Source organism: Coenobita brevimanus, chromosome 86, assembly GCF_032717465.1.
Source record: "Coenobita brevimanus isolate Jiangsu-jjx chromosome 86, ASM3271746v2, whole genome shotgun sequence".
In the NCBI taxonomy this organism is placed as follows: Eukaryota; Metazoa; Arthropoda; class Malacostraca; order Decapoda; family Coenobitidae; genus Coenobita; species Coenobita brevimanus.
The window spans coordinates 34692530-34720160 of record NC_137039.1 but is presented as its reverse complement, the minus strand read 5'-3'; the positions used below and the strand labels follow the sequence as shown (position 1 = coordinate 34720160).

The following is a 27631-nucleotide window of genomic DNA, read 5'->3' as shown; positions in this document are numbered from 1 at the left end:
AATCAGTTTTCATGCGTTTTATCCCAGTAGTTAATTTCAGTTACAAGGCTAATGGGTCTCGTTACGTGTACTCCTTAGCTCTCGTGTCTTGTACTGCCGCGTATGGACTCGTAAGACGCCTGTATTTCTTGTGTATTCCTATGTTTCCTGTCTCCTACTTTGTCGTGTGTGTACCCCTGAATCCTCTGTGTACTCCAGTGTCTCCTATGTACACCTTAGTCTCCTGTAACCTCCTATACCTACCCCTTCCTCCCCTACCGTCCCCCCCTTTCCCCCGGCCCCCCCACTTTTTCCTCTTTCCCCCACCTTTACCCCTGCCTTCCCCTTCCTTTCCCCCTTTCCTCCACCTTTTCCACCTTTCCCCCCACTTTCCCCCCCCACCTTTCCCCCCTTTCCTCTCACTTTTTCTCCCCTTCCACCTTTTCCCCCCCCTCCCCCCCCCGCCTTCCCCTTTCCCCTCCCTCCTGGTCCACGCGGCCCCAGCTCCTTTACCCCCTGGAGCGTGGATCTGATAAGGAAGGGTCCAATGATAACAGCTCTTCGGAAAACGGTGTATGTACTGCCTCTTTCTTCCTCTGGCCCCTCAACCCCCCACCTTACAGGAAAAAAAATGCCAGAACGTTCTTACTCCACCCTTCTCTCTCTCTCTCTCTCTCTCTCTCTCTCTCTCTCTCTCTCTCCCCCCTTTACAATTTTCTTTTTTTCTCTTTTCTCTATCCAAAGCTCATAATATTACGCACCATTGAGGTTAGTTAAGAATCTTGTACTCAGACTTCAAGACACGAATGTTTACCTCGAGTCGGTGGAGTACAGGTTAGCGTGACCAATGATTTCGTAGAAGACACTTACGTAATTTTTTTCGTTTTGCTTACGTAAGAAAAACATTGCTTCGGAAACCCCTTAAGGTGTGTCTTGAGGTGTGCTGAATCATCTTATGTAAATATTAAGTGAAAGTGAAGGAGACGTGTATTAATCCTCACTTTACACACACACACACACACACACACACACACACACACACACACCTCGAGTAAAAAAAAAAAACTTACTGGAAAAGAGGGATTCGCTTCAATGACAAGGTATCGGTAATTGAGGCTGTAAGTGATCCTATAAATCAGTGTTTCTCTTTAGCTGTAATGTCACCTTCTGCCGTCTTGGAATTTAACCCCAAACACTTGACCTCACGACACCTCTACACCGTTCCTGTGGGCTTAGGGGGATCACTGATATTTATTCATTTATTTATTTGTGTTAGTGGTCCGTTAAGTAGTTACGATTTTTTTTTTCTTTCTGCTTTTTGTATCGTTTCCGCCCGAGGATGTTACGTAACTTTGGATAGACTTTTCGTGCTGAGAGAGTTAGAAAAAGTCTGTCAGCACCTTCAGCCAGTTGATACTTATTTTATTCTTGTTTACACCAGACGATTACAGTATATTCAAATAAGGAAGGACTGCAAATAATGACAGTGATGATTTAGGCTCAAGGTACTGTCCTCGTGCAGGTCGATAGTCGCTCCCAAAGTGATTTTTTTTTTCTATGTGTCCGACTGTTGGGCATAGACTTCACAGCCCGTTCCCAAGGCCCAGTAGCCCCCCTGCATACTACACACCTCCACATGTCACCACTTCGGCGTTAACACGGAAAAAAAAAAAAACTAAAGAAAAAAAAAAAATCTAGATCATATTATGTTGCTGTGGGTGTTGATATCTTGCCGCGGGTACGTATGGAAAATGGAGAGATGGCAGCTTTAGGTCAGGGTACAATAAAAAGGGTGAACATTTGTTAGGCTAAGTGAAGGTGTTACAGTGAATATAAGTCTCTCTCTCTCTCTCTCTCTCTCTCTCTCTCTCTCTCTCTCTCTGCTGAACACTCTTATCCCGTTCAGTCTGATGACCTATATGTTTTGTCCCCATTCCCTCCAGACGATTTTATAAAACATAAGAGAGAACATTATAGTACAGGGTTAGAATTAGAGTCCACTTAACCTATTTATGAAATCTCCCCAGGCTAGATAAAGTAGTTTGAAAATAGGAAGGATAAATATAAAAACAACTTTGTCTTTATCAGCTGAACAAAATCGCCTGAAAAGAGAAAATGTGAGTGAAGGCCGTATTTATGATTTATTGTGAGATTCTGTCCGCTTGTGTATTTCCTGACGTCGCTTCCTGTGATGGGTGGTCTGGACAAAAGAATCTCCAGGCATTTCTGTCCCTACTCAGTAACGTCCTGTCCCACCGCATCACCACCACCACCACCCCATCCACCTCACCTCCACCTCACCACCACCACCACCACCACCACCACCGCCTCACCATTCGCCTAATTCTCGAGTCACACTTTTTATCTCTCATACTCCCATTCGTCTGCACCTTCCCTCATATACTCCTCCACCTTGTCTCAACCAAATTCTTGATCTGCCTTTCCTTCCAGCTGTTCTACTTAGTCTCCGTCTCGTTCTACCTCTGCTTCTTCTTCCAACAGCCATTACAAGTATATAAATTCCCTGATAATATTCCTCGGCTTCGTCTCTTCACCTCATCCCCGGTCTATCTCGTCTTCTCTCAACCACCTCACAGCATACACCTTTACACACCTTTTTCCCTCTTGTCTTTACACCTCATTTTCGTTATGCTTGTGTTTCTTCACCTGACAATCCCCACTGTTATATAAATTACCGTATATACTCCCTGTCTTTATCATATTCTCAGTCTGCTTCTTGTTCTGGCCACCTCACACACATCTACCCTCGCTCATTAGGCTCCCCTACTTTATCCCTAAACTCTCTCTCTCTCTCTCTCTCTCTCTCTCTCTCTCTCTCTCTCTCTCTCTCTCTCTCTCCACATCTACGTCCTGTCACTTCACCCATATATACTGTCTTAATGATTATTCTCCTCCACCTTTTCTGTCCATCTCATTCTCGTTTTGCATCTCCCAGCGACGTATCACTCCAATATCCTTCCTCACAGTACACCCCACCCTTATCTCTTCACCTCTTACTGGGTCTGCCTCTTCTTCAGCTTCCAGCTTCCGTACCCATACACCCTCCAACACAGTGCTTATACATCCTCTTCGCTGTACATCAAACCATCTCTCTTCATATTGTTCTCTGTTTGCCTGCTTCATGTTCCAAATACCCTCGGTCCTAATATCCCTAGTTTGTTCCTCTAACTAACTCTAGGTCTGCCTCATCTGCCAACCATCCTACTCTCAGACACCTGTACCGTTCCCCACACCATTCCCCCATCTTTCCCCTGCACCTAGTTCTCGGTCTGCTTCCTCAAAGCACCTCACTCACATCCACCCTTCCCCATATACACCCCTTCCTCTCTTCCCCCTATTCTTTATCTTTCCCCTGAACACCTTATCTACACTCCATTACTCACGAATACCTTGACCTTATCTACTCCCGTCTCATTCTAAGGCTGTTCAGCTGCCAATCACTTCACATGTGCACTCGCCATTTTGTCCTTGTCTTCTGGTTCCAGGTCTGTCGCTCCTTCCAACAACGTCACTCACTGTACTACTCCCCTCTTCATAATATAGTGGAAGACGCCATGTTATTTAAGTGGTTTAATGACTTATTCGTGATTGTTATTATTTGTCATGATGGTGATGAAGGAAGCGGAGGGTGGTGATCGGTGAAATGGGAGGAAATTCTCAGTCATAAAAGTTCGTGTGTGTGTGTGTGTGTGTGTGTGTGTGTGTGTGTGTGGCGGTGAGTTTGACCACCCGTATGCGTGTGGGTTCGTGAGAACGATCTGTAGCTACAATAAATATGTTGCCTGTATGTGTGTATCTACAGTATATTTATATATTTATCCATCTGTCTGCAATGTATGTATGTGTGTGTGTGTGTGTGTGTGTGTGTGTGTGTGTGTGTGTGCGCGTGCTCATGATGGTAACTAGATTCTCAAGAATGGTTTCTGTTCTATGTCCTATCTTTATGAATACTCGTATGTATATAGATGTATGTATATGTGTATGCACAGGTATGCATGTATTTTTGTTTGCATGTATGTATGTGTATGTATGTGTTAGTGTACGTGGCGGTGACTGTTTGGCCACCCGTAATTTCCGTTCTTTCCCAACCGTAAAATTTCCATTCAGGTGACCGGCGCGTTGCTCGAATTAACCCTTTGCACCTGAATGGCCAGGCTGCAGGTGTGGGGGCGTAATTGCAGGTGTGTAGGCGTGGGGGACAGGTGTGTGGGTGGTGTGGGTAGGTTTGACAGAGATTATAGAGGTGTTTGTGGGTGTGGGTATACATCTAGAGGTGACTGAGTGCTTCTGGATGTGGAAGAGGAGTGATTGAACGTGTTTATGGAGGCGTGGGGGTAAGTATGTGGATGTATTTGCAGTTGTGTTGATGTGGGGGTTGTGTGTGGATGTAAATACAGGTATGTGGGCACGGCGGCGGTTTTGTGGGCGCGGGGAACGGGTGTGGGCGCTTGGGGAGGAGTGTGGGCCTCATGACCAGTGTATGGGTGCAGGGTATGTGGGCATGGGGACAGCTGTGTGTGCGTGGGGGCATGTGTGTTGGTATGGGAGTAAGTTTGTTGGCGTGAGGACAGTTATGTGAGTGTGGATGTGTGAATTTGGGGACAGGGTTGTGGAGGTAGGGATTGGTGCGTGGAAGTGGGGACAGGTGTTTGGGTGTGGAGGCAGGTGTGTGGGTGTAGAGGCAGATACGTGGAGGTGTGTGGGTGTAGAGGCAGATACGTGGATGTGAGGGTAGGTGTGTGTGTGTGTGTGTGTGTGTGTGTGTGTGAAAGATGTGTATGTTTATTTTGTGTAATTACACGAAGAGGAGTGTGTGACCGCGCGCGTGTGGGTGTATGCATGTTTGAAAGGAAGAGACGTGTGTGTGTGTGTGTGTGTGTGTGTGTGTGTGTGTGTGCATAAGGAAGTGTCAGTGATCTTTTCGTCCCCTGGCAAGCCTCTCCTTCTAGGAGTGGTCATGGCAGTAAGATAACTGAAAATGGTATTACCCTTCCACGCCACCCTACTTCATACTCTCTCTCTCTCTCTCTCTCTCTCTCTCTCTCTCCTTTTTGGCTATACATATTACCCGTCGCCGTATCTTATAAGGAATGGCCGCAGCAACAGGATCTTGCACATCTGTCCCTACTCAGCAACGACTTCTTTCCCACGACACGCCACCTACCCTCATATACCCAGCGAAAAACACATATACTTAAATTTAGATACCAAGCGTTGTAAATTGTGTGGTTGCGGCAGGATGTGGTTAGTGTTGGCGTGGACATATTATTTTTTTTTTTTTTTAATAATTCAAAATAATATTTGGTTTTTATTTCTCGTATTTTAACGTTTGATCATGATATTTCTTTTGTGGTATCCTTGTCAGTTTCTTGATCCTACTCTCCCGTATTTATTTGTGTGATGGGAGATGCTGATGGTGGTAATCATGGTTGTGATGATGATGATGATGATCATGGGGATGGTCATGGTAGTGATGATGATGATGATGATATTTCAAGATTACTAGGTCACTGAATTATTCTCGTACTTACGGTATTTCATTTTACCTTCCGACACAGCTGTTAAAACAATAAATCTCTTCTTGCAGTATTTCTAATTTTCATAAGGTAAAGTAATCTTACAAAATTACCCGTATGTAAAAGCCCATTCTATGCAGTATATATATTTTTTTAATCTTTTTCGTAATCAAGAATTGTATATTATTTTTTGCCACTGGTATCCTTCTTGTGCTCCCACGTTAAATCTTTACAACCCCTATATGCTTATTCTGTGTCATTCGTTTAAACTTACCTCAGAAACTAATTACTTTATTTTCTGCTACTTCTGACAGTCTCTTCTTTGTGGCAAGATGGAGGGAGTGTGAGGGAGAAAGAGGAATGGAGGAAAAGGATGTCGGCAGTGAGAGAGAGGGGAGGGGAGGATGGAGGGAGGCAGGAGGCAGCAGAGGGAGGGAGGGAGGGAGGGAGGTGGTATGGTTAGTATAATAGAGGGAGGGAGGCAGGGAGGGAGGAGACAAAGGGAAGGGGCGCGCCAGGGATAGAGGGGCGAGGAAGATGCCGGCAATAAACAGCTTCGGCACGACTGTAAATATCCTCTCCATTTATGTTTTCATCGTCTGTATATCATTCCATCCTACGTATTTCACCAAAGCAAGCAAGTTAGGGTAGGAAAATTTTTGCAACCCGGCGAATAGCATCGAAAACTGGTCGGTGCGAAAAATATGCGGGTACCGAAATAGCCAACCCGACCCGCAGCTGCCCCCGCCCAGATTCAAGATGGCCGCCCCCACTGGTAATGAAAACAATGTGACCGCCCTCTCTCGCCCAGCCATTTTCCACGAATTTATTCCCCCGCCCGTTTGCCAATTATGTTCTAAATGCCAGCTGAGTTAAAGTAGCCAATGAATTTCAAGTACAGTAAGTGGAAGTCGTAGGAAACTTAGTAAATATAGGGATGGAAGTTGATATGTAATGGCGATAGCACTTCTTAATATGTTTGTATTGTATGTTTTAGAAATTTGTGTAATTAAAAAGTATAAAATAATTTAAGAAAAAAAATCGTGCAATGGAGAGAGGAATAAGTGGAAAAAAGAGAAAATTGGGACGAAATTATAGGAAGTAAAACTGATTTGTTGCACTTCGTGAGAGAGAGAGAGAGAGAGAGAGCAAAGTGGAGACATAAAGTAGGAGGGTGGAGTGTCGTAAGGAAAGGGGTCCTTCCTGAGTAGGGACAGAAATGCTTAGGGATAATATTTACAGGTCTCACTGCAGAAAAGAGAGAGAGAGAGAGAGAGAGAGAGAGAGAGAATTATGGGTGTAGTATAGAGGCCACCAATACACCCTCCTGCCTGCCTGCTGTTACTTCCGTGTGTGTGTGTGTGTGTAGGAAATGTGTAGGTGTGTATATAGCAGAAGTATATCTGTGTGTATGAGTTGGAAAAATTGTATGTGTGTGTGTCTGCATGTGTAGGAAATGTGTAGGTGTGTATAGAGGTAGATATATCTGTGAGCTAAAGCAAGTTGTGTGTGTGTGTGTGTGTGTGTGAAGAAAAGGATGTGTGTGTGTGCGTTTTTGTGAAGTTTTTTCCGTGTGCAAGGCGCCTGTTTGACTGCGTGCACAAAGGAGTGTTTACATGACCTCCTCCTTGTCTACTTGTCTTAAATGTACGAGTGTGTAGACAAGGATGGATGGAGCTGGAATCACCCCTTTAGTACGAGGAGGGATATTTCTTTAGCCAAGCAGAATCATGTCTCAGCAGCAAAAATAATAAAATAAAGATAGGATGGAACAGTGGCACATCAGTATACGAGGGTGGGGGAGCTCTCGCCAGCTGAATAGAATCGCGTGTGGGCAGCAGGAGCCGATGTTGAGAAGCGATATCGTAAGGACTTCACATTATTGCAGAGGCTAGTGAAGATGGTTTGTAATTCATTTGATCCCTTCATTTTGGTGACTTACAATCTTAATGTCAGTCTCAAGAATGAAATAAGACGCCATCATACAAGGACGCTTTATTAAAACTATTTTGTGCTACCGCCAGACGACCGTATTTATCTTAGGCTTCTTGTGTAAAATGTTGCACAGAAAGGATTAAGCTGTCTCTCAACCCTTTCTCTGCGATGACTTATTAGGCAGGTGGAGCTTATTGTTACAGACATTTGATAGATGTTTTGTGTTGCAGGAGTTACGAGGAAATTGTTTGAGTACTTTGAGAGGCCTTCTGAAGCGTCAACATTATCAGTGGCAACTCTTTACTCATTTACTTATTTCTGCTCCCCTTGCCAAACCCACGCCTACACCAGCACACTGAGCCGACCTGCAACACGCAAGTTATCCGAATTTGAGCTTCTAGTGTAGCGCTATTTACGGACTATCGTGTATTTTTTATGTGCTGTATCGCAGGGGACGGAGGAGGGGAAGATCGAGAGGGAGAGGGAGGGGAGGGGTGAGAGGACGGGTATTATACTCCTTGAAAATACCTATGTTGGATCGCAGGTATATCGAAGGGGAAAGGAGGAGGGGAAGACCGAGAGTGGGATGGAGGGTATGGGTGAGGGAACAAGTATTACAATCCCTAAAAACACTTGTACTGGATCACTAATTTATCGGGGTAGTGAGGAGGAGGAGACCGAGAGAGAGAGAGAGAGGGGATGGAGGGTATAGGTGGGGGAGGCTGGAGGAAGTGGTGGTGATGAGCTGAGGTAGAAAGGCTTGGAGGGATTTTTGACGCGTCCACACATGATGAACTCTGGGATTAGGACGGGGCAGCAGATGTATAAATAGACTCATTTCTTTTAAAAAATAAACACCCACATTACGCCAATTTATTTACACGATGGGGTCCTTTTTAGTTTTTATTTATTTATTCATTTTATTAATATATTTTTGCTAGTACCAGATTATTACATTCTTCCATACTACTAGGGTGTGATCCTTAGGTGATATAATGAACAGTTTAAATCACCTGGGAGAAGGAAGAGTAAAATGAGACGTCTGTTTATTGATTGGATGAACTTAAGAATATTCGTCTTTAATATTCAGGTGTATAAATTTTCACTGATGTTGTTTTTAAGCAGATAAATTACGTTCTCCATTTTTACTAGAGAGACTGTGTAGATTAGTTTGGCTGGATAGGAAGTGGGTGTTTTTTTTATTAAAGGATAGTGTTATACTTCGGGTATGTGTCTTGAAATAATGTGGCGTTGAAAGAGTTAAAATTATTGCGTGAGTAATGGGAAGAAAATGTACTCGTATTGTGATTATTTACTTCTGCTGATAGTGAGAGAGAGAGGGAGGGAGGTTACGTGAAGGATAATGTAATACAGTAAATGAGGATAAAAAGAACGAAGGCGTGATACTAGAGAGAGAGAAGGGGGGAGAGAGAGAGACCTCCATTACCGGCTCATCTGGCGACATGACCGGCTGCCACACTCAAATATTTCCGGCCAAATAAACCAAGCCTTCCTTATGTCGCCGGCAGCTACACCACACACGTGCACACACAGACAAAGATACACACACACACACACACACACACAAACACACCGTAATATTATCGTTATCTCCTGGTACTTCTTATCTGTAAAAATAATACTTGCTTACGTCATAGCTCTGAGCCATATCTCTCTCTTGCCTGCTCACCCACTGAAAATGATGATCGATGTTTTGTTTATTATTATTATTATTATTATTATTATTATTGAAGTGAAGGGGTTGGCCACAGTCTCCATTAACCCTTTCCGTACGAGAAGTCTTTCCTAAGATGAGTAAAATCGTCTGAAGGTACCAGTAATAAGCAAAACAAAAAAAATATTTTCATTAGATACAAGTAAAAAAAAATCCATTGACCTTTTGGCTGCCATACGCCTCTCTCTCTCTCTCTTTCTCTCTCTCTCTCTCTCTCTCTCTCTCTCTCTCTCTCTCTCTGTCAGTTCGTAGCATTAAGCCCCCAGAGAATCACATAAGAGTTACTAAGGAGACGGCGAAGGTGTAAATATCTCCCCAAATTTTTAACTCATGTGTAAAACTCGTGATTAAGGTAAAGCATATCTACTTCTTCACCCCGCTGCTGTGTGCGCTCTATAATGTGGTATGCAGGCTAACCACAACTAACACTCATACTACGGTTTATACTCATACCACAATTAACACTCATACCACAATTAACACTCATACCACAATTAACTTATACCACAATTAACACTCATACCACAATTAACACTCACTACAATTAACGCTTATACGACAGTTAACACTCATACCACAATTAACACTCCTACCACAATTAACACTCCTACCACAATTAACACTCCTACCACAATTAATACTCATACCTTCCTAAAGTACTCGTCACAAATTGGGAGCATTCATACACCGCCCTCGCAGTTTTTACCCCCAATGATCGATGGCGCTGTTTGTTTTATTCGTGTTTTATTCTTACCACCGCCATAGACGATTTTGTTCAGTAAAAAAAAAAAAAAGGCCATTCGAGCTGGAGGGGTTAGATCTCCCTTTCATTAACCCCGTAAGGCGGAATAAAAAGTGCTTAATGGTAGCAGGAATACGGTAGAAAAAAAAGAAGTAAATCTCATGCTAGACTACTATATTTCCCCCAGTCACACAGCTTGTTATATCAGCTCTACATCCTGTTATGTAATGTATACTGCCAGCCGTGTGATTACAGGAGCAATGCACCGTATAATCAGGATGGCATACACGCACACACACACACGCACACACGCTCGTCTACACGTGCACATATATTGACACACCGGTCGCACGTGCGCCATATATTTACACTTCAACACAGACGCAAACACACTAATATCCTTCACGCTTCTTGCACACATGAAGCACACTTACATACGCACTCTCTCGCGGGGATGCACGTGTTTAAGTAAAGGAAAAACGCAATTTTTTTCCCCATCGCTATGTTGTATACTGTACTCTCCATCCCATCGCAAGCCTCTTATATTTTTTCATTTGCTACAGTGCTTTCCCACCTTCCTTTCTCCTTTACACCAATCTCACGACTCCTTCCCCCTTTCCCACCTTCTCTTTTCTCAGCTTCTTCAACCCAACTTCTTTCCTCGATCTCCATTTCCCTCCCTCTCTCTGCAGTGGTCAGCCAACCCGCCAATTATCCCATATGTTGGCAAAGAAGGCCATTAAGTGCAGTGTCAGAGCTCACCCACCATAGATCAGTGCCGGTAATGGAAGTCGTGGCCAGGCAGACAACAAACTCTCGAACGTGCTTGTCAGGCTGGGTTAGTGTCCCGTCTTGGCATTTTTGGTTTCCCGTCTTGGCCTTTCAGTTTCCCGTCTTGGCCTTTTTAGTTTCTCGTCTTGGCCTTTCAGTTTCCCGTCTTGGCCTTTTAGTTTCCCCTCTTGGCTTTTAGTTTCCCGTCTTGGCCTTTTTAGATTCTCGTCCTGGCCTTTTAGTTTCCCGTCATGGCCTTTTAGTTTCCCGTCTTGGCCTTTTTAGTTTCCCGTCTTGGCCTTTCAGTTTCCCGTCTTGGCCTTTTTAGTTTCTCGTCCTGGCCTTTTTAGTTTCCCGTCTTGGCCTTTTAGTTTCCCGTCTTGGCCTTTTGGTTTCCCGTCTTGGCCTTTTTAGTTTCCCGTCTTGGCCTTTTTAGTTTCCCGTCTTGGCCTTTTAGTTTCCCGTCTTGGCCTTTTAGTTTCCCGTCTTGGCCTTTTAGTTTCCCGTCTTGGCCTTTTAGTTTCCCGTCTTGGCCTTTCAGTTTCCCGTCTTGGCCTTTTAGTTTCCCGTCTTGGCATTTAAGTTTCCTGTCTTGGCTTTTTTGTTTTCCGTCTTCATGTAATGGGGGTGTCGGAGGGTGGAGGGGGTGAGGCAGTGGAGGGTTTTATATTACCGGGTTTTTACTTAATAATATGTATATATGTAGGGGTGATTTGCATATTTTGATAGCATCGTGAGGTGTGCATGACGTTTATAATGCAGTACGGAAAGCAGGGGGGGTTTTGTATATAGTTATTTGCTTCAGAATTAGAAAACACTGCTGGTGAGTAAAACCGTATTGCTTTAATAATGATGATAATAATAATAATTTAATAGTTCTTTATATCAATTTAACCCGGTGTAACAATTAACAGATCAAATACTACAGCTAATAGCACCATAATTTGATTCAACTTAGTAGCATAAATCCAACCTAAGATTACCAACAGTAGTAACCCAAACCGGTTCCTTTCCCAGTCCCAAAACATCACAAACAGGTCCCAAATATCCCTTTTACTGTTTTCTGTTTGTGGCCTTTGGTTCCTTTTTCCCTGGATAAAAAAAAAAGAAAGATAGTGCTGACGGTAACAGGAAATATATTGTAAACGATGCCACTGTCGTAAACAATATAAGGAAGTCTCTCTCTCTCTCTCTCTCTCTCTCTCGTTTTTTTTTTTTTTTTACGCTGAAGATCTTGACTGAGCTGAACCAAATACTTTGATATATTGTTGTGTAAGTGGCTTCACCTTAATTATAAACAAATTTCAGACCCATTCAGTGCGACAGGTCCTTCCTGATGTAAAAAAAAAAAAAAAATTGAGTGGTAACAGAAATAAAATGAAATAACGTATGGATCGAGTTATTGAAGGTTGTTGTTATTATTATTATTATTATTATTATTATTATTATTATTATTGTTATTATTATATTATTTAGTCAGTGGTCCCTGAGTTAGATGTACTTGTCCAGTGGTAGCTACATTATGAAAAGAAAAATCGTTGTTCAGAAAGCATTGTTCTTGGAATATATAAAAGAATAGGAAACAATAAGTCAGCAGTAAGGAGATGAGTGTGTAATTGTAGGTGTTCACGTGATGGATATAATGTGCCCACTTAAGTATGCACTGTAATTTGTGAATATCAGATTTTTAATGAAGTTATATATAAAAATTTGATGAATTCCACTTCTGGGGGTAAGAGAAAAATGATTCCGATAGTATATATTTTTTTTAAATGAATCTCAGTGGTTTAAAGTTTGGCATGTATCCCAGTGTTTAAAAATAATTATCTAATACTTTTAAAAAGATGTATGAATCAGAGTAATGAAAATTTAGGTGTATTTTCAGTACTTAAAAAAGTATTGCATAGATCCCAAAAGTATAAATTTGTTGCATAGATCCCAAAAGTTTAAATTTGTTGCATAGATCCCAAAAATATAAATTTGTTGCATAGATCCCAAAAATATAAATTTGTTGCATAGATCCCAAAAGTTTTAATTTGTTGCATAGATCCCAAAAGTTTAAATTTGTTGCATAGATCCCAGAAGTATAAGTTCTTTGCATGAAATCAACTGGGGGCAAGTGTTGCATGAATCCCAGAGGAGTAGTCTGCATATTTCAAAAAAACATTACCCTTATGGAAAATTAAGTCGCCTGGTGCTAGTATTACAGTACATCTATAGCAGCATGTGATATACTTTGATGATGATGATGATGGTGGTGGTGATGGTGACTGTGATGATGATGATGATGATGGTAGTGTCGGTGACGGATTGGTGGTGGTGATGATGGTGATGGTAGTGTCGGTGACGGATTGGTGGTGGTGATGATGGTGATCGTAGTGTCGAGTACAAATATGATAAAGATGGCGATGTGGTGATGTAGACGGTGGTACTAAGACGATGATAACGATAATGCCAGCGATAAGGATAATAATACTGTAATATCTTGCCTCGTTTGGCGATAGTCGTGGGGATGAAGACAAGGCTTGGAAAAATGAATAAATAAGTACTTCGATGATGGTAATGACGATCGAGAAAGCTAATAATGACGATAACGACGACGATAAAGCTAATAAAACTATAAAACTATAACTGATAAAGCAGTTGTTGGTGTAGGTGTGGCCAGGCTGCCGTTATACCACCAACTAGCTGCTATTTCCGCCATCTCCTACGCCGTGTCGACTCCTCTTCTCACTGTCTTGCCGTCGAGACCCTAGTTGATCGGAAAATTGGCCGGAGAGAGGTTAAAATCATCATCATTATCATCATCATCAGGTTGAAATCATCCGTCGTCGTCATCACCATTACCATCATCATCATCCTCATAGTATCATCAGTTAAAATCATCCATCGTCATCATCATCATCATCATCATCATCACAATCATCATCATAATCATCATCAGTGTAATTATGGTGCTTGATTATTTGGAAGGTTAATGAAGAAAGTTATAGATGCTGGAAACGACCTAATAATATTTTCTCAACCTATGAAATTATTGGAACTGAATTAATAAGTAAGGAATAACAGAATAAATGCTTTGTTGCTTATTATTATTATTATTGGATGATGGATGGATTATTATTATTTTATTATTATTATTATTATTATTAATTCTTTCATGTAATAGCACCCTTAAAATAAAATCTGTCTCATTGAAATAACGCAAGGAAGAAGGTTAGAATTTTTTACTCATTTATATCTAGTAAAGAAATTGCCGTGGTAAGATTAATAAAGTACTGACATATAGGAGTTGATTTTATTTTATTTTACGGATGTTATGTGCACTGAATTGTCAATAAAGAAAAATGTTAAAAAGTGGCTATTACTACAAATATGATAACTATAATGCAGTGTGGATATAAGTAATAATTGTAGTGAAATATCATACTAGTATTGGTAATTTTTTATGGTAATGTTTTTTTTAATTATTTGCCTTACTACAGTAAATAAAATATAGTAACAAAGTTTTTCTGTAATAGCGCAAAAAAATCTAAATGTCCTCTGCTGAAGAAAATAATTAAATAAATCTACATAATAAAATCAGTAACTTAGTGTCATATCGGAGGGGGCTAGGGTAGAAAAAAAAAACTGCAAGCTAAATAAAATTGTCTGAATTAAATATATAAACGAAATTGCCGTCGTAATGAAGAAGTTGATATTTTTCTACAATATTTTCTTGCAATATTTTCCGGCAATAGTAAAGGAGCAAAATCTTCACAATAAATTAATAAAAAAAAATTGGCGTCCTTGTGAAGCGCTTTTAAGGTAATTATAAAACCTACGTAAAATAATGTGAATATTAAAATACCGTGGTAGGGAAGATGACGAATTTTTTAAGGTAGTGAAGAGAATCAAATCGTCACAGTGAAGTATGAAACATGGGACCACAGTGAAGGGTTTATTATTATTATTATTATTATTATTACTACTACTACTACTACTACTATTACTATTACTACTACTACTAATAATAATAATAATAATGATAATAATAATAATAATAAAATATCTCGGGTTGAAGGGGTTATTATTTAAGCCAGTAATTAAACCATAAGCTATTTATTTATTCATTTATTTATTTTATTTATTTTTACACCATTTGTCAGTCGCTCATGTTATGGTTTTTGAGTGGCTTTTTTTTCCTTTTTTTTTTTTTGAGTTAGTATGAAAATAGGACCAAGTGTAAATCGTGATCCGTCGATTTTGAAAACGGATTTAACATTGACTTTTGATATACCCACTCTCGCCTGATGCTAATCCTTTCAGCACGAGGACGTCTAGTACGAAAAAAGAAACAGGTAGATTTGGAGTGTGATGAAGTATACCCAGATTTGAAGTATGATAAAAGTATATATACCAGGAATCTCTTATATTAAAATGATAGGTTTGAGGTGGACAGTTTTGGGGGCGACCAGTTAAAATTTTTTGGAGGAGTTCACTAAGTATAATGACTTTTTTTTTCGTTTTTGGATTGGACATGAAAAAAAAAATAACCTGACCGTGGCAGGTAATCATATTTTTTAATTAATTACAATGACTTTTTTTTTCGTTTTTGGATTGGGCGTGAAAAGAAAAATGAACCTAACCGTGGCAGGCAACAAGTTTTTTTTTTATTATTAATTACAATGACTTTTTTTTTTTTTCATTTTTGGATTGGGCAAGGAAAAAATTGAACCAAACCGTGGCAGAGAATCATTTTTTTTTATTACACTTTTTTTTTTCATTTTTGGATTGGGCATAAAAAAAAAAGGAACCTAATTGTGGGAGACAGTCATTATTTTTATTATTAATTACAATGACTTTTTTTTTTTATTTTTGGATTGGGCATGGAAAAAAAATCGAACCTTGCAGTGGCAGCCTTTATTTATTTATTTTTTTTTATTTTTTTTTATTTTAACCAAGTAGGATCGGGCCGTGATGCCAGGGGTCGTCGGCTGTGATGATGGGGTTAAGGTCGACAATTTCAGGTCAGCACGGGTCAGGAGCAGCTTTTGGCCCTTCAGTGCGATGACATTATTTATTTTATTTATGACGTTATTAATTTTATTTTATTTTTCTTTCTCCTGAGGGTGTTATTCGACGCAGACTTGCCCCTCGTGGTGAAGGTTGTTTTGGTATTTAATGATGATCCCAAATAATAATAATAATAATAATAATAATGATGATGATGTTGATGAAGATGATGATAATAATAATAATAATAATAGAAATAATAATAATAATAATAATAATAATAATAACAATAATAGAAATAATAATAATAATAATAATAATAATAATAATAATGATAACAACGGATGATAAGAACTCAAAGACTCGTGATACAGAGGGTGTCCTATAAATGAAAACCAATGTTATTATGTCAAGGTTAATTATTTATCCTTATCGCCTTGCTGCTTTTCCTGTCTTTCCTGTTCCTATCTCCTTACTCGTCTCTTTCCCTTCCTGTTATGGTCGTTTGCTTCTCGCCTCCACTTCAATGATTTTCTTTTTCTTCTTTAAAATCGTATTACTTTTTCCATGAATTTTTGCCTTCCCGTCCCTCGTTTCTTTTATTTATTTATTTATTTACTTATGTATTTATTTATTTTGCGTGGTGGTTTTCTGTTACTTTATATTTTGTCCCTTTCGTTTTTTGAAGTACATTTTTCACTCATATTTGTCGTCCACCTCTCGTCGTCCCCTACAGTGAATAAATCGTCTGGTGGCAGGAAGGCCCCGTCGTAGTGAAGCGGTTAATTTCTCTTGTAATGTGAGGCCTTGTAAATAACTAAACTATGACAAGACGGTTCGGAATCCCCTTCAGTAGTTTATGGCCACCGGAAACCATATGAGGACACTATACACCCTACACACCCTTGCACAACCACCCTAACCCATGGCGCCTCCTGTGCCACTTCACTCTGCCCAGCTCCACCTCACCCTTGATCATTCCACCTGTTTTGCCCCCTCCACTTCACCCTAGGTCACTCCAACTCATCCCTACTACCTCCACCTCATCTTTGCTTCTTCAGCCTGATCCTTCCTTCCTTCATCTTGTCCCTGACCCTCTCCATCTTACACTTTCCTTCCTCCCTTCACCTTATCCTTGTCTGTCCCCACCTTACACTTTCCTTTCTCCTTCCATCTTATCCTTAACTCCTCCTCGTCACACTTTCCGCATCACCCCATACTTGATCAGTCCACCACATTCTGCCCATACCATCTCACTCTCGTCCACTCTTTACACATCTTAGACAGTTAACTTACTCAAGTCTCCCCTGCCTTTCACTTCACCCTACCTACACCCCTTAACAAATTCCCCATACCCATGTCTGCCTTACCCATTCTTTATTTCCGCCTTACTCATTTCCACTACAAATTCATGTCATATTTTGTCAACTCCATCTTTCGCAGTACACATTGGTCCCATTCTCCTTCCCCCTTTTGCTAGTTCCTCCTCTGTTGTTTTTCCTGCCTCTCTTTACTCATCACTGACTCAGATTTACCCAACACATCCCCTCCCTTGCCCACCTAGCCCCTTCGTCTGTTCACCACCCACTCCCTTCTTTCACCACCCATCCCTTATTTTGTGTCCACCGCCCATACTATTATCTGTCTTTCACACATCTCATCCCCATCCCCATGTTCCTTATCTCACCCACACTAACCTATCTTTCCCTCTCTATCCGCCACTTCGTTTATCTCTCACCTATGTCCTTCCTCCCCTTCCAACCCCTGCCTAGTGATTTTTACCCTCCCTCACCTCCCTACCGGCCCAACCCCTCCCCACCACTACGCAACTCTTACTTTCCCCACCCCAACTCAGCCTTACTCATTCGTTCTCTTCAACCTTTAGGCAGCTATTAATTGGGTGCGTTAGTATACTCGTTTATCTGCCAGTCCTTTAAAGCTGATTTTTATTTCAGCCTGTGGTAGATATCAAAGTTCGTATAGCAATATATTTACGTACATGTTCTCTTGTGTTGAGGTTCCTTTGATGACGTTTATAGTGTTTCATTCACAAACACCACCAGTTAACCAGAATACCGTCAAATGCACTTCTTACTCTACTCTCCAAAGTTAACCAAAACACATCATTTGCACTTCACGCTCTACACTCCAAAAATCTTCTATTTAATACATCCCTGCGTTTAACAGTGAATTCGGGGGAAGTAAGGGAAGTTGGTGTGCTTCATCTTGAACGGATTAGCTGCCTTTCGAGACGCGTGAAACACCGCTTGAGTGTCGTGTTTAGTGCAAATGCCCGGCCAAGTCAGATTTGTGCAGTCTGCCTCCCATTGCCATCACACCTCTCATTCTTTATCTGTGATTCCTCCCCTCTCCTACTAACCCCTATCCAGCAACACTAGCCTCCCCTTTCCTGCCATATCCTACCCTACCTATTCCCACTCCCAAACCCTACCTTATCCAACCCGGACTTGCCTTACCTCACCGTACCCTTCTCTGCCCTACCCTACCCTACCCTACCCTACCCTGTCAGGCCTTACCCTATCATACCCTACCCTACCCTACCCTGCTGTGCTCTCCCTTACCCAGCCCTACACTCATTATCCTCATCCACCACTTCCACAAACTGCCCCCTGACTCACCTCTGATTCACTGGACACTCAGAAGGCCTAAACACTTTCCCTCTCGTGACTCTGAGTGTGTGTGTGTGTTGGGGGGGGAGGGAGGATGTCAGTCAGTACTTGGATTTAATGTTATGCATATTTGTGGGCCTTGTTTAATTAGTCTTTCCTTTTGTAAGCGTTTGTGTGTGTGTGTGTGTGTGTGTGTGTGTGTGTGTTATTATTGCACAAGGCGATATTTAGTGACGGACGTTTACTTAGAAAATATTAAGCTCTTAGAGTATTTTCCAGTGTCAGTGCGTATTGGTGGGATTCATGTTAAGAGATTTTCAGCAGCGTCAAATGCGACTTAACGCCTTCGCTACGAGGTGTTTCTCCCTAAACTTAATATTCTTTGGTGGTAACAATTATGGAAGAAATCGACGTCAAAGTGCTGAATTGGTTAAGAGTAAATCAAAACCAGCTGTTAATGATAGCAGTGAGGTGGGGACGCCCGCAATCCACATTTACTCTGTTTAGTGTTACCTACAGGTGTCTTCGCTGAGTGACCGGCCTAGGACACCATTTACTACATTCGGTCATTAAAACATGGCCAGTAATTGTATACGTGGTGATCTAGATGATAAACATAGCCAGTAATTGTATACGTGGTGATCTAGATGATTAGGACACTCCAACCATATATGGCCCATCAGGGTGAGGTTGTAGTTTGTTGTTTACGTAATGGCACTCGGTTAAGACATTGGTCACCCGAGCTTTGTATACCTGGACTGTTCTCCTGATGGGGTAATAAACGAGTGGATGATAAATGAATTGAGGACATAAACGAGACGGAGGGAGAGGTGAGTGGAGGATGGGAGGTTGGAGGGAGGCATGCGATGTGTCATTGGGAAAAGGGAGTGTTATTGAGTAGAGGCTGAAGTACCTGCATGGAGGGCCAGTGCAATGTGCAGGGTTTGACTGATAAGTAGACACATAGATAAACAGATACATAGAAACGAAATGGGTGGAGATAAGAGATTAACATAGGCTAAATAGCTTAGACGTAGATACAGGCGATGGAAAAGTGTTCGGTGCCTGGTTGTTTGTGTTGTTGTAATGCGTAATATTTCATGGCACACAAGACTTCTGGGGACATGAGTTATTTCCAAGGATGCACTTGTTAAGGCAAGATGCGGGCGCCATTGTTCTCATTTCCTCGCTCTGTTTTTCTGCCCTACATCCAGCCTTTTCCCAGCAGTATCCAAGCCACAACACAGCCACCCCATCCCCCAGTCTCCTAATTCCTACCCTGATGTTTTAATGTACTTGGTTAACCTTCGTATACTTGGATTTCTCTCTGCGCAGTCATACAGAACGAGGTCTTTATATCCCAGCCTCTTCCTAGCAATCACCCCAGTCTTTTCCTAGCAGAGTCAGTACCACGTCACCTGCCATACGATCTCCCAGTCTCATTACTGTCTGATTATTGTGATGCATCGTTTTCGACTTGTGTCTGCTTGGATTTCTTATTATACTGATCCAGGAACGTTTTGTCTTTTTTTTTCTTTTCTCCTCGCCACATCCAGCCTCTTCCCAGCAGTATTTAGGTCATAACTACGCCACATCAGTACGCCAAGCATTGTGACTAGTGTTTTGTTATGTCGTTTGTCTTTTTCTGCCATCAGCGAATTTGGTTCAGCGTAGCGGTGATACTGTGTAGTGATGGAGTGAGAGAAATTAGTTTGATGATATTCCTTTTCCGAACGATGACCCCCCCCCTTTTTTTTTTTAGAACGATAACCCCCTTTTAATACGATGAACCCCCTTTTAGTACGATGACCCCCCCCTTTTTACTACGATGGCCCCCTTTTAGTACGATGACCCCCTATTAGTACGATGATCCCCTTTTAGTACGATGACCTCCATTTTTAGCACGATGACCCCCCTTTAGTACGATGACCTCCCCTTCTTAGTACGATGACCCCCCTTTTAGTACAATGACCCCTCCTTTATACTGTAAATCCTCAGTGACTCACGTCTTTTAAGTTCAGATAAAAAACTAACGATTTAATATTTACGTATTCCACGATTCCTTAGATGTACCGAAGATCCAGTGAATGTTTTTATCAGACCTTTGATTTACTGTACCAGAGGCTGAGTATTATTATTTTTCCCGGACTTAATACAGTTCAGCAAGGAATATTTCTACCTCTGACATTTCCGATATTACTGTATACTGTTGTCCTGTATTTCCTGCCGACCTCTTTGGCGTATGATTCACTGCTCTGATGCATGTCCGGGCCTCCATCGCTGTTATCCCTTCCACTACGACGCCTGCGTAGAGGGTAGGTAATATTTTTGATCGTCTTTTCGTTTCTCGTCCGGGTGCAAACTTTTAAAAGCCTTGGCCACTGCGGTGAAAAGAAACATACACGAAGCGGGCGGTTGTACTTCGTCCCAGGGTCCTTATAGTTCATTCTGTTCTCTTGCTACGTCCTTCATTACTTTATTCAACTGGGAAAGGCCACCTCGTAATAAAGGTGCCGTGTTTCCCCCGTGTAACGCTTCCTATTCCATTTCCTTGTTGCCTTCCTTGCCGATGCTTCTTCCTCTCTTCCCTCTTGCCCTTTCCATAGCCCCTTCCCCCGTGCGTCCCACCCTTTTCCAGATCTGAACTTCCTCACCTTGTATGGTTCCAATATCGTATTTTCCTCCCTTGAAGGCCCTCTTATTTACTTAGTTTTTGCCATTCCTTCTCATCCGAGGCTTTTCTCTCTCTCCCATCTCACCCCTTCTGTATCCCAGATTCCCCTTGCTTCCCTCACCTTATCCAGCCTTTACATTACCTCTTACTCCTCTCCCCTCCCCCTCCCCCTGATTTTCCTTCTCATGCGCTCCCTTCCCTTCACTGCTTCCTTTTCGTCTTCTTTCCCTCACCAACGTCAATCAGGTGGTATATTTATCTTTATCGTTGCAATATTCAGACGATTTTACTCGATGTAAGCGGGAGAGGTCTCAGCTGAATAAAATCGTCTGGAAGGAGCATACGCTAAAGAAATACGACATCTGAATGAAATGATTGAGTAGTCTAAATCTCGTTCTTTACCGTCCACGGCCCCGCTTTTTATTTTTCCAGGTATTTTTTTTTTCTCTAGGCCTATTCCGTTGCTTTTCGTTCGTAAAATTTTTATACACTTCTGTATGTGTGGTTCCCTTTCCATTCTGGGTCGCCTTTTCTTTTCCGCTTGTCCCTTTTATGGCATCCTCCCTGTTTATCCTTTTCCATCAGAGGTCGACTTCGATACCATCTCTTAAATGGTCCCGTCCCTGATCCCTTGTTTTTCCCCCTTCATTACTCCTGTCCTTTGCTTCCCCCCCTGCCATCTCTTTCTCTCTCTTCTGAGGCCCCTCTCTCTGCTCTCTCGCCCCTTGTTGCTCTCTCTTTCCACTACCTTCCCCCCTTTTCGCTCATTTCTAGGCTTTCCCCCCCTTGCTTTCTCCCCTTATATTGCCCTCCTGTGAGCCTCCCCTTCATTATGCTCTTCTTTCACCCTTCCAATACTCCCAGTGCTCCCGTCTTCCTCTGACTCGTCTCTTTCCCATGTTCCCCCCAGTTCGTTTTCCTACCCTCTTTCCCTTGCTTTCTTCCCTAACAGTTTGACCTTCCTCTCCTTCTAAAGCCATAATCTCCCCTCTCTCCCCCTTCTGTCGCCCCTCTCTCCCTTCTCTCGCCCCTCTCATGGCCTCTTTCCCCTGTTTCCCTGCCCTTCCATGGCCCCTTCATTGCCGCTTCCCCGAGGTGCTTGCGGTGGTATGCCGGGTGGTCAGTGTATGGTGAGAGGAGGGAGAGGGGGTAGGGAGGCTTGGAGGGTGGTTTGGGAGGGGGGAGGGAAAGAGGGCAGGAAAGTGTGGGAGGTGGGGGGTGGAGGGAGGTAATGGGTGGAGGAAAATGAAGGAATGGGAGGGAGGAAAGCAAAAAGGATGATGATGAAGCAAAAGGGAGACTTGTGTTGTGAAGATAGGGGCAGGGGATGAGGGAAAGGGAGAGGAGATAGTGGAAGGGAGAGACGGAGCGATAGGGAGAGAGGGTAGTGGAAGGGGGAGAAAGAAGGGGAGGGGAGGAGGGGCATGTTGGAGGATGAAAAGTTGGGAAGGGGGTAGGGAGTCAGTGGAAGGAAATGGGGTTAAGAATAGTGGCAGGAGTTGGAGGAAAGAGGAGAGGAGGTTGTGAGAGAAAGGAAACGAGGAAGAGAAGAGGGAGTGGTGGTGTGGAGAAAGGGGAGATAAAGAAGAAACAGGATAGTGGTGGGAGTGGGGAAGGGGGAAATAACAAGAGCATTATTATTATTATTATTATTATTATTATTGTTATTATTATTATTATTATTGTTAGTTGTAGTCGTATGATGTATAGTATCGGTATATTGCCAAAAAAAATACAGAAGGCTTATTGTATCAGATAAATTTGGGCCAATCTTGCTCTGTATCCTTTCTCGCAGTTTAATCTTCCTCTCACGATTTATTTCCTCTCCTTTTTTAATCTTCTGTCTTCAGTTATCATCCTCTCAATTTCTCTCTTCAGCCCTTTATCTCTCCCCTTCGTTGGTCTCTCTCTCTGTCTCTCTCTCTCTCTCTGTCTCTCTCTCTCTCTCTCTCTCTCATACTTTCGTCCCTAATAATATTTTAATTTTTTTCACACATACATTTCCATTTTTTTTTTTACTGTATTTCGTTTTTGCCACCTACAGACGATTTTATTCAGCTGAGGATTGACTTTTCCAACAGAGGGAATTAGCTGTAGCCTTAATTACCTCCTCAGTACGAGGATCCCCATCAGGTGTATCAAATATCCGAGCGGTAATCAGAAAAGGTAATTGTACTAAAGAGGTTTGTGCTCATATAATATGAAAATGGCTGACTCTCGCAGTTTAGATTACTTTCTCTCTCTCTCTCTCTCTCTCTCTCTCTCTCTCTCTCTCTCTCTCTCGTGCGTTCACCCTCACTCATTGCTACGTATACAGTTACTCTATTAGTTGTAAGAGTTAAAAAAAAAAAAGGCGTCTGCATTCCTTCTTACCATCTCAACCAGCCCTTCTTCATATACTTTCACCACCGGTCACCGCCACCACGCCCCACTCCTTCATTCTCTTCAGATCAACCCTCACAGTCTAGCACCACTCACCACTTACATCCTTCAGTTACTAAACCCACTTTCCTATGTAATGTACAGCTTTAACCCAGCACTTTACCAAAACACTCATGCATTCACTCACACCACTACTACCGTGCAACTTTCTTTCATTCCATCTCAACCAACCCAGTCAGACATACACTTTCACCACCCACACCACCAGTCGCAAAACCACACATACACTCTCACCATCGACACCAGTCACTCTCTCTCGTCTCACAGCACTCATGGGCAAAAAAGCGAGTAGGAGTTCATGAATGGGAGGGGAAACACATGACCGTGGTAATTACAGAGCCTTGTGGGGAGGCGAGCAGACTTCAAGCAGACTGCTACTAACCGCGGGATCACTTCACTGGCAGATTGCAAGCAGAGGGAGTAGTAGGCTAGCGGTATGTGGGGTGCTATGTCTGTCTGTCTCTCTGTCTGTCTGGGGAGGCTGGGGAGTGTAGCAGTGGGGTGTTGGGTTTTCTGGGGAGTTTTGATAGGAGGAGTGGTTTGTGGTAGTCTGTCTGGGGAGTTGTAGTGGAGTTGTCTGGGGAGTTAGAGTGGGTTTGTGATGTATGATGTAGTCTGTCAGTCTGGGGAGTTTGGGGGAGAGTTGGGGTGGATTGTGGAAGGTGGTTTGTTTGGGGAGCTTGTGTGGTATAGTCTATTTGGGGAGGAGTTTGTATTTGTGGTAGTGTGGGGAGGATATATGGTGTGTGGGCTAGTGTGGGGAAGTTATATGAAGTCTAGGAAGGGTGTATGATGTGTGAAGTAGTGTAGAGAAGTTGTTGGGTGTGGGGGTAGTCTAGGGTATGTGTGGGGGAGGGGGGGGGATCCCTTGGTAGCAGTGAGGTAACACCAGCCCCGAACTAGACTATGTAACCCACCACCCCCACACCCAGTCTTGCCCATCCACCTCTTCCTTCCTCCCCATCCATTCTCTTTCTTCCCCATACACTCCCCTGTCGTCCCTCTTCACCCATAAACTCCCCTGCCATACCCTTTCCCCCTTAAACTCCCCAGCTCCTCCCCCATACACTCTCTCTGCCTCCCTTTACTCTTGCCACCAGCCCTTCCCCCCTCGCTCCTTCCCTCATACACGTCTGATTCTCCCTTCCTTCCCATACACTCCCCCTGCACACACCGCCTACCCATCCCACCCTCCCTCCTCCATTCAGTTTCCCAGCTCCACTCGCCATTACACTCTTCCCTGCCTCCACCATCCTTACACTTACTCTGTCCTACCCACTCCCAGCGCCTCCATCCCTCCCAGCCCCTCTCCCACCTCCTTTCCTCCCCCTAACCTCTCTCTGCTATCGCTGCCGCTCCCTCCCCTATATTCTTTCCCTTCCCTCACCATCCTTATACTGACCCTATCCTTCTTCCCTACTCCCTTGCCCTTCCCTCCCTATCCCCCCTGCCACTACCTCCCTACTCCTCCCCCTACCCCCTACCCTTCCCCCCCTACCGTAGCGCCTGCAATTCCTGGAAGGCACCCAACGGTCCTGGCCGCCAGCATCCGCCACTGCATGCAGGAAGTGGCCGCCGCGCCGTACAAGCACCACGTGTGGCGCCGCTGGCAGGAGATGGGGTGCCCTGTGCAGCGTGGGAGCTGCCATGGGCACGGAGGAGGGCCAGGGCGAGGGCATAGGGCCGAGGGGATGGCGTGAGGGGCGTGGCGGGGCGTGAGGTGGGGTGGGGGTGTGGGCGGGGCTCCCGGCGTGGCTGCCACACCGCCCTGTGTTGTAACCTCGTGAGCACGTGGTGGCCTCACCTGGCCCTGCTGGCCCTTGCTGCCTCATCCAGCAGGCCACATCCTGTCCTGCCATGCCCTCATTGCCCGCCCTGGCCCTTCCGTCCCTGCTACGTCGCCGCCACCGCCGCCAGCAACATGCGCGCGCAAACACACAATTCAAACTGACTCACCTGGCGGGACGCAGATGCGGCGCTGCTCTGTGTCGTCGTCGTCGTCATCGTCGTCCTGGTCGTCGCCGCCGGGCGTGGTGTGCCTGGCGGGGCTGGTCGGGGCGGGGAGAGACGAGGAGGCGCCCCCAGGGGTGCTGGCCCCCCCAGCCTCCGCCGGCGCTGCTCCTGCACTGTCCATGTGGGCCAGACTGTGAGAGCGGCGGGGTCGCCCCGACCACCGTCTCACCCCGCCGCCACGCCCCCACTCGCCCTCCTCCTGCTGCCCGGCCCCGGCCCCAGCCTGCTGCCTCCGCTGCCACCGCCGACGGTCTGCGTGCTGAATGAGGCTGGGAGATGGTGGCGGGGCGAGCGGGGAGCGAGGCGGGGCGTCCCCCCGGGGAGAGGGGGTGGCCGCACCTCCCGCCGGGCTCAGCGGGGAGCGGGAGGTGGAGCGGCGACTGTGGGGCACCGCTCCCGCCTGACCCAGCCCCAGTGCCACTTCCCTGCTGGCGGGGCTCAGCTCCGCAACATCCTGTGGAGGCGACGACATCACCGGGGCCAGTGCTGGGACCGATACTGGGGCTGGCCATGGCTCTAGTGAGGGTACGGTCTGAAGGGGCCACGACCAGGTGGTGGAGGGGTCACTCTCCTGGATGACACTGGTGGCACTGGGGCCAAGGGGAAGCCAGGTGGAGGCTAAGGGGTCGTCCCAGCCCTCCTGCCCCTGCCAATGTGAGGGGCCAGGCAGGTCGGTACCTGGGGCGGGGAAGGTGAAAGTGTATGGGTCCGTCACCACACTGTGGTAGGGGGGCGGTGGCGGAGGTGCACTGAGGGAGAGGTCTGCCAGGGTCACGCTGACGCCCTGACTCGCCCCAGGGATAAGACTAGGCTGGAGTGCCCCCTCAGGGGTAGGTGTGGCCAGAGGAGAGTGGGAGGGCAATCCTGGGGACCCGTAGAAGCTGAGCGAGGGTGTGAGGGCGGGGTCAGGGGAAACGCCCTCCCAGAAGGCCGCGCCCCCTGCGAAGGTGTCATACAGTGTGGTCGGGGTCTGTTGGGGGCCAGGCTGGGTGCTGAAGGTTGTTTTTGGGAGATGCTGGGGGGTGAGGCTTCCTGAGGCACCCCCCACTGGAAAGATGTGATGGGTGGTGGTGGAGGGAGGTGGTGGCGTGTGGTAGGTGGAGGTGGTGGCGAGGGGCTGTGGTGTGTGGTAGGGGGAGGTGGTGGTGGTGGGTTGAGAAGGGGGACGAGGGGGTTGCATAGGGGGGGTGTCGGGGTTGTCGTCCATGCCGAGGAGTGAGGCGAGGGAGAGCGGCAGGTCGGTGAGAGAGGCGGCCACAGCGACGGTCATCCTGCCTGCAGATGGCTCCTTGGCAGCTTCAGACAGTGGCACGGGACGTACAGGCACTCCAGGCCACGTGCTGGCTCGTGGCAGCGCGGCTTTCCCTCGCGTAGCAGGCGGGAGGTCGTGGGCGGGCGGCCTGAGTCACGCCTGAGTCACCGCACTCACACACACTCACACTCACACGCTGCCTCACCTGCACTCACCACTCGCACCCGCACACCCACCTCGCTCACACCCTGCCTCACCTTCACTCACCACACCGCACTCACTCTCAACACTCACACCCTGCCTCACCTTCACTCACCACACCCGCACTCACCTCACCCGCACACCCACCACACACCCTCGCCACAACCCCACTACAGAGCCTTAGCCTGGCGTTAGTCTCCGCGATAATGTCACAGAATGGTGTGCGAGGCTGCCTCACCTCCGTTGTCTTATCTTTGTCGCGCGGCATATAGTGGTTTTTTACAAGAGAGTCTTCAGTCACCATATTGTCTCCTCCCTGGACTCGTGCGAGGCAGTACAACCACGTGGATACATTTTGTTGCCACCAGACCGTCTTCATCTGAGCAGCGTCACAACACAGGTTTACCCGTACAACTGTGCACAACACCACAAAAACATCAAGGCCACATCACAACCATGTTATCACTTAATTATTCACTCGTACGCAACACTTATTATCTCGGAGTTGTTTTCCAGTTTGAAGGAGCTTCCAGGACTGTGATATATCCAGAACGCGTGTGCTATGATCACAGAGTTAACACAGGCACTGGAGCGAGATTGAGGTAAGAGCTTGTACTGCCTCGTCAGGAAACGCCGCGACGCAACGTGGATTTAACGCCGCGCGAACGAGCGTGCGGTGCCCTGTCCCAGCCTGTCGAACCTCGGCCCTCACCCTCCCAGCCTCC

General features: G+C 44.9%; 1 protein-coding gene across 1 annotated transcript in view; it reads right to left on the bottom strand.

The window, feature by feature from the left end:
* LOC145410663 (uncharacterized) overlaps nt 1–26723 on the bottom strand; it is a 129401-nt gene extending 102678 nt beyond the window's left edge. The window contains exons 1-2 of the mRNA XM_080280777.1: nt 26598–26723; nt 25397–26423 (exon numbers count right to left, since the gene is read on the bottom strand). Coding sequence (XP_080136903.1) covers nt 25397–26423; nt 26598–26723 — 1153 coding nt within the window. The remainder of the gene's footprint in view (nt 1–25396; nt 26424–26597) is intronic.
* Between the last annotated feature and the right edge of the window lie 908 nt (nt 26724–27631).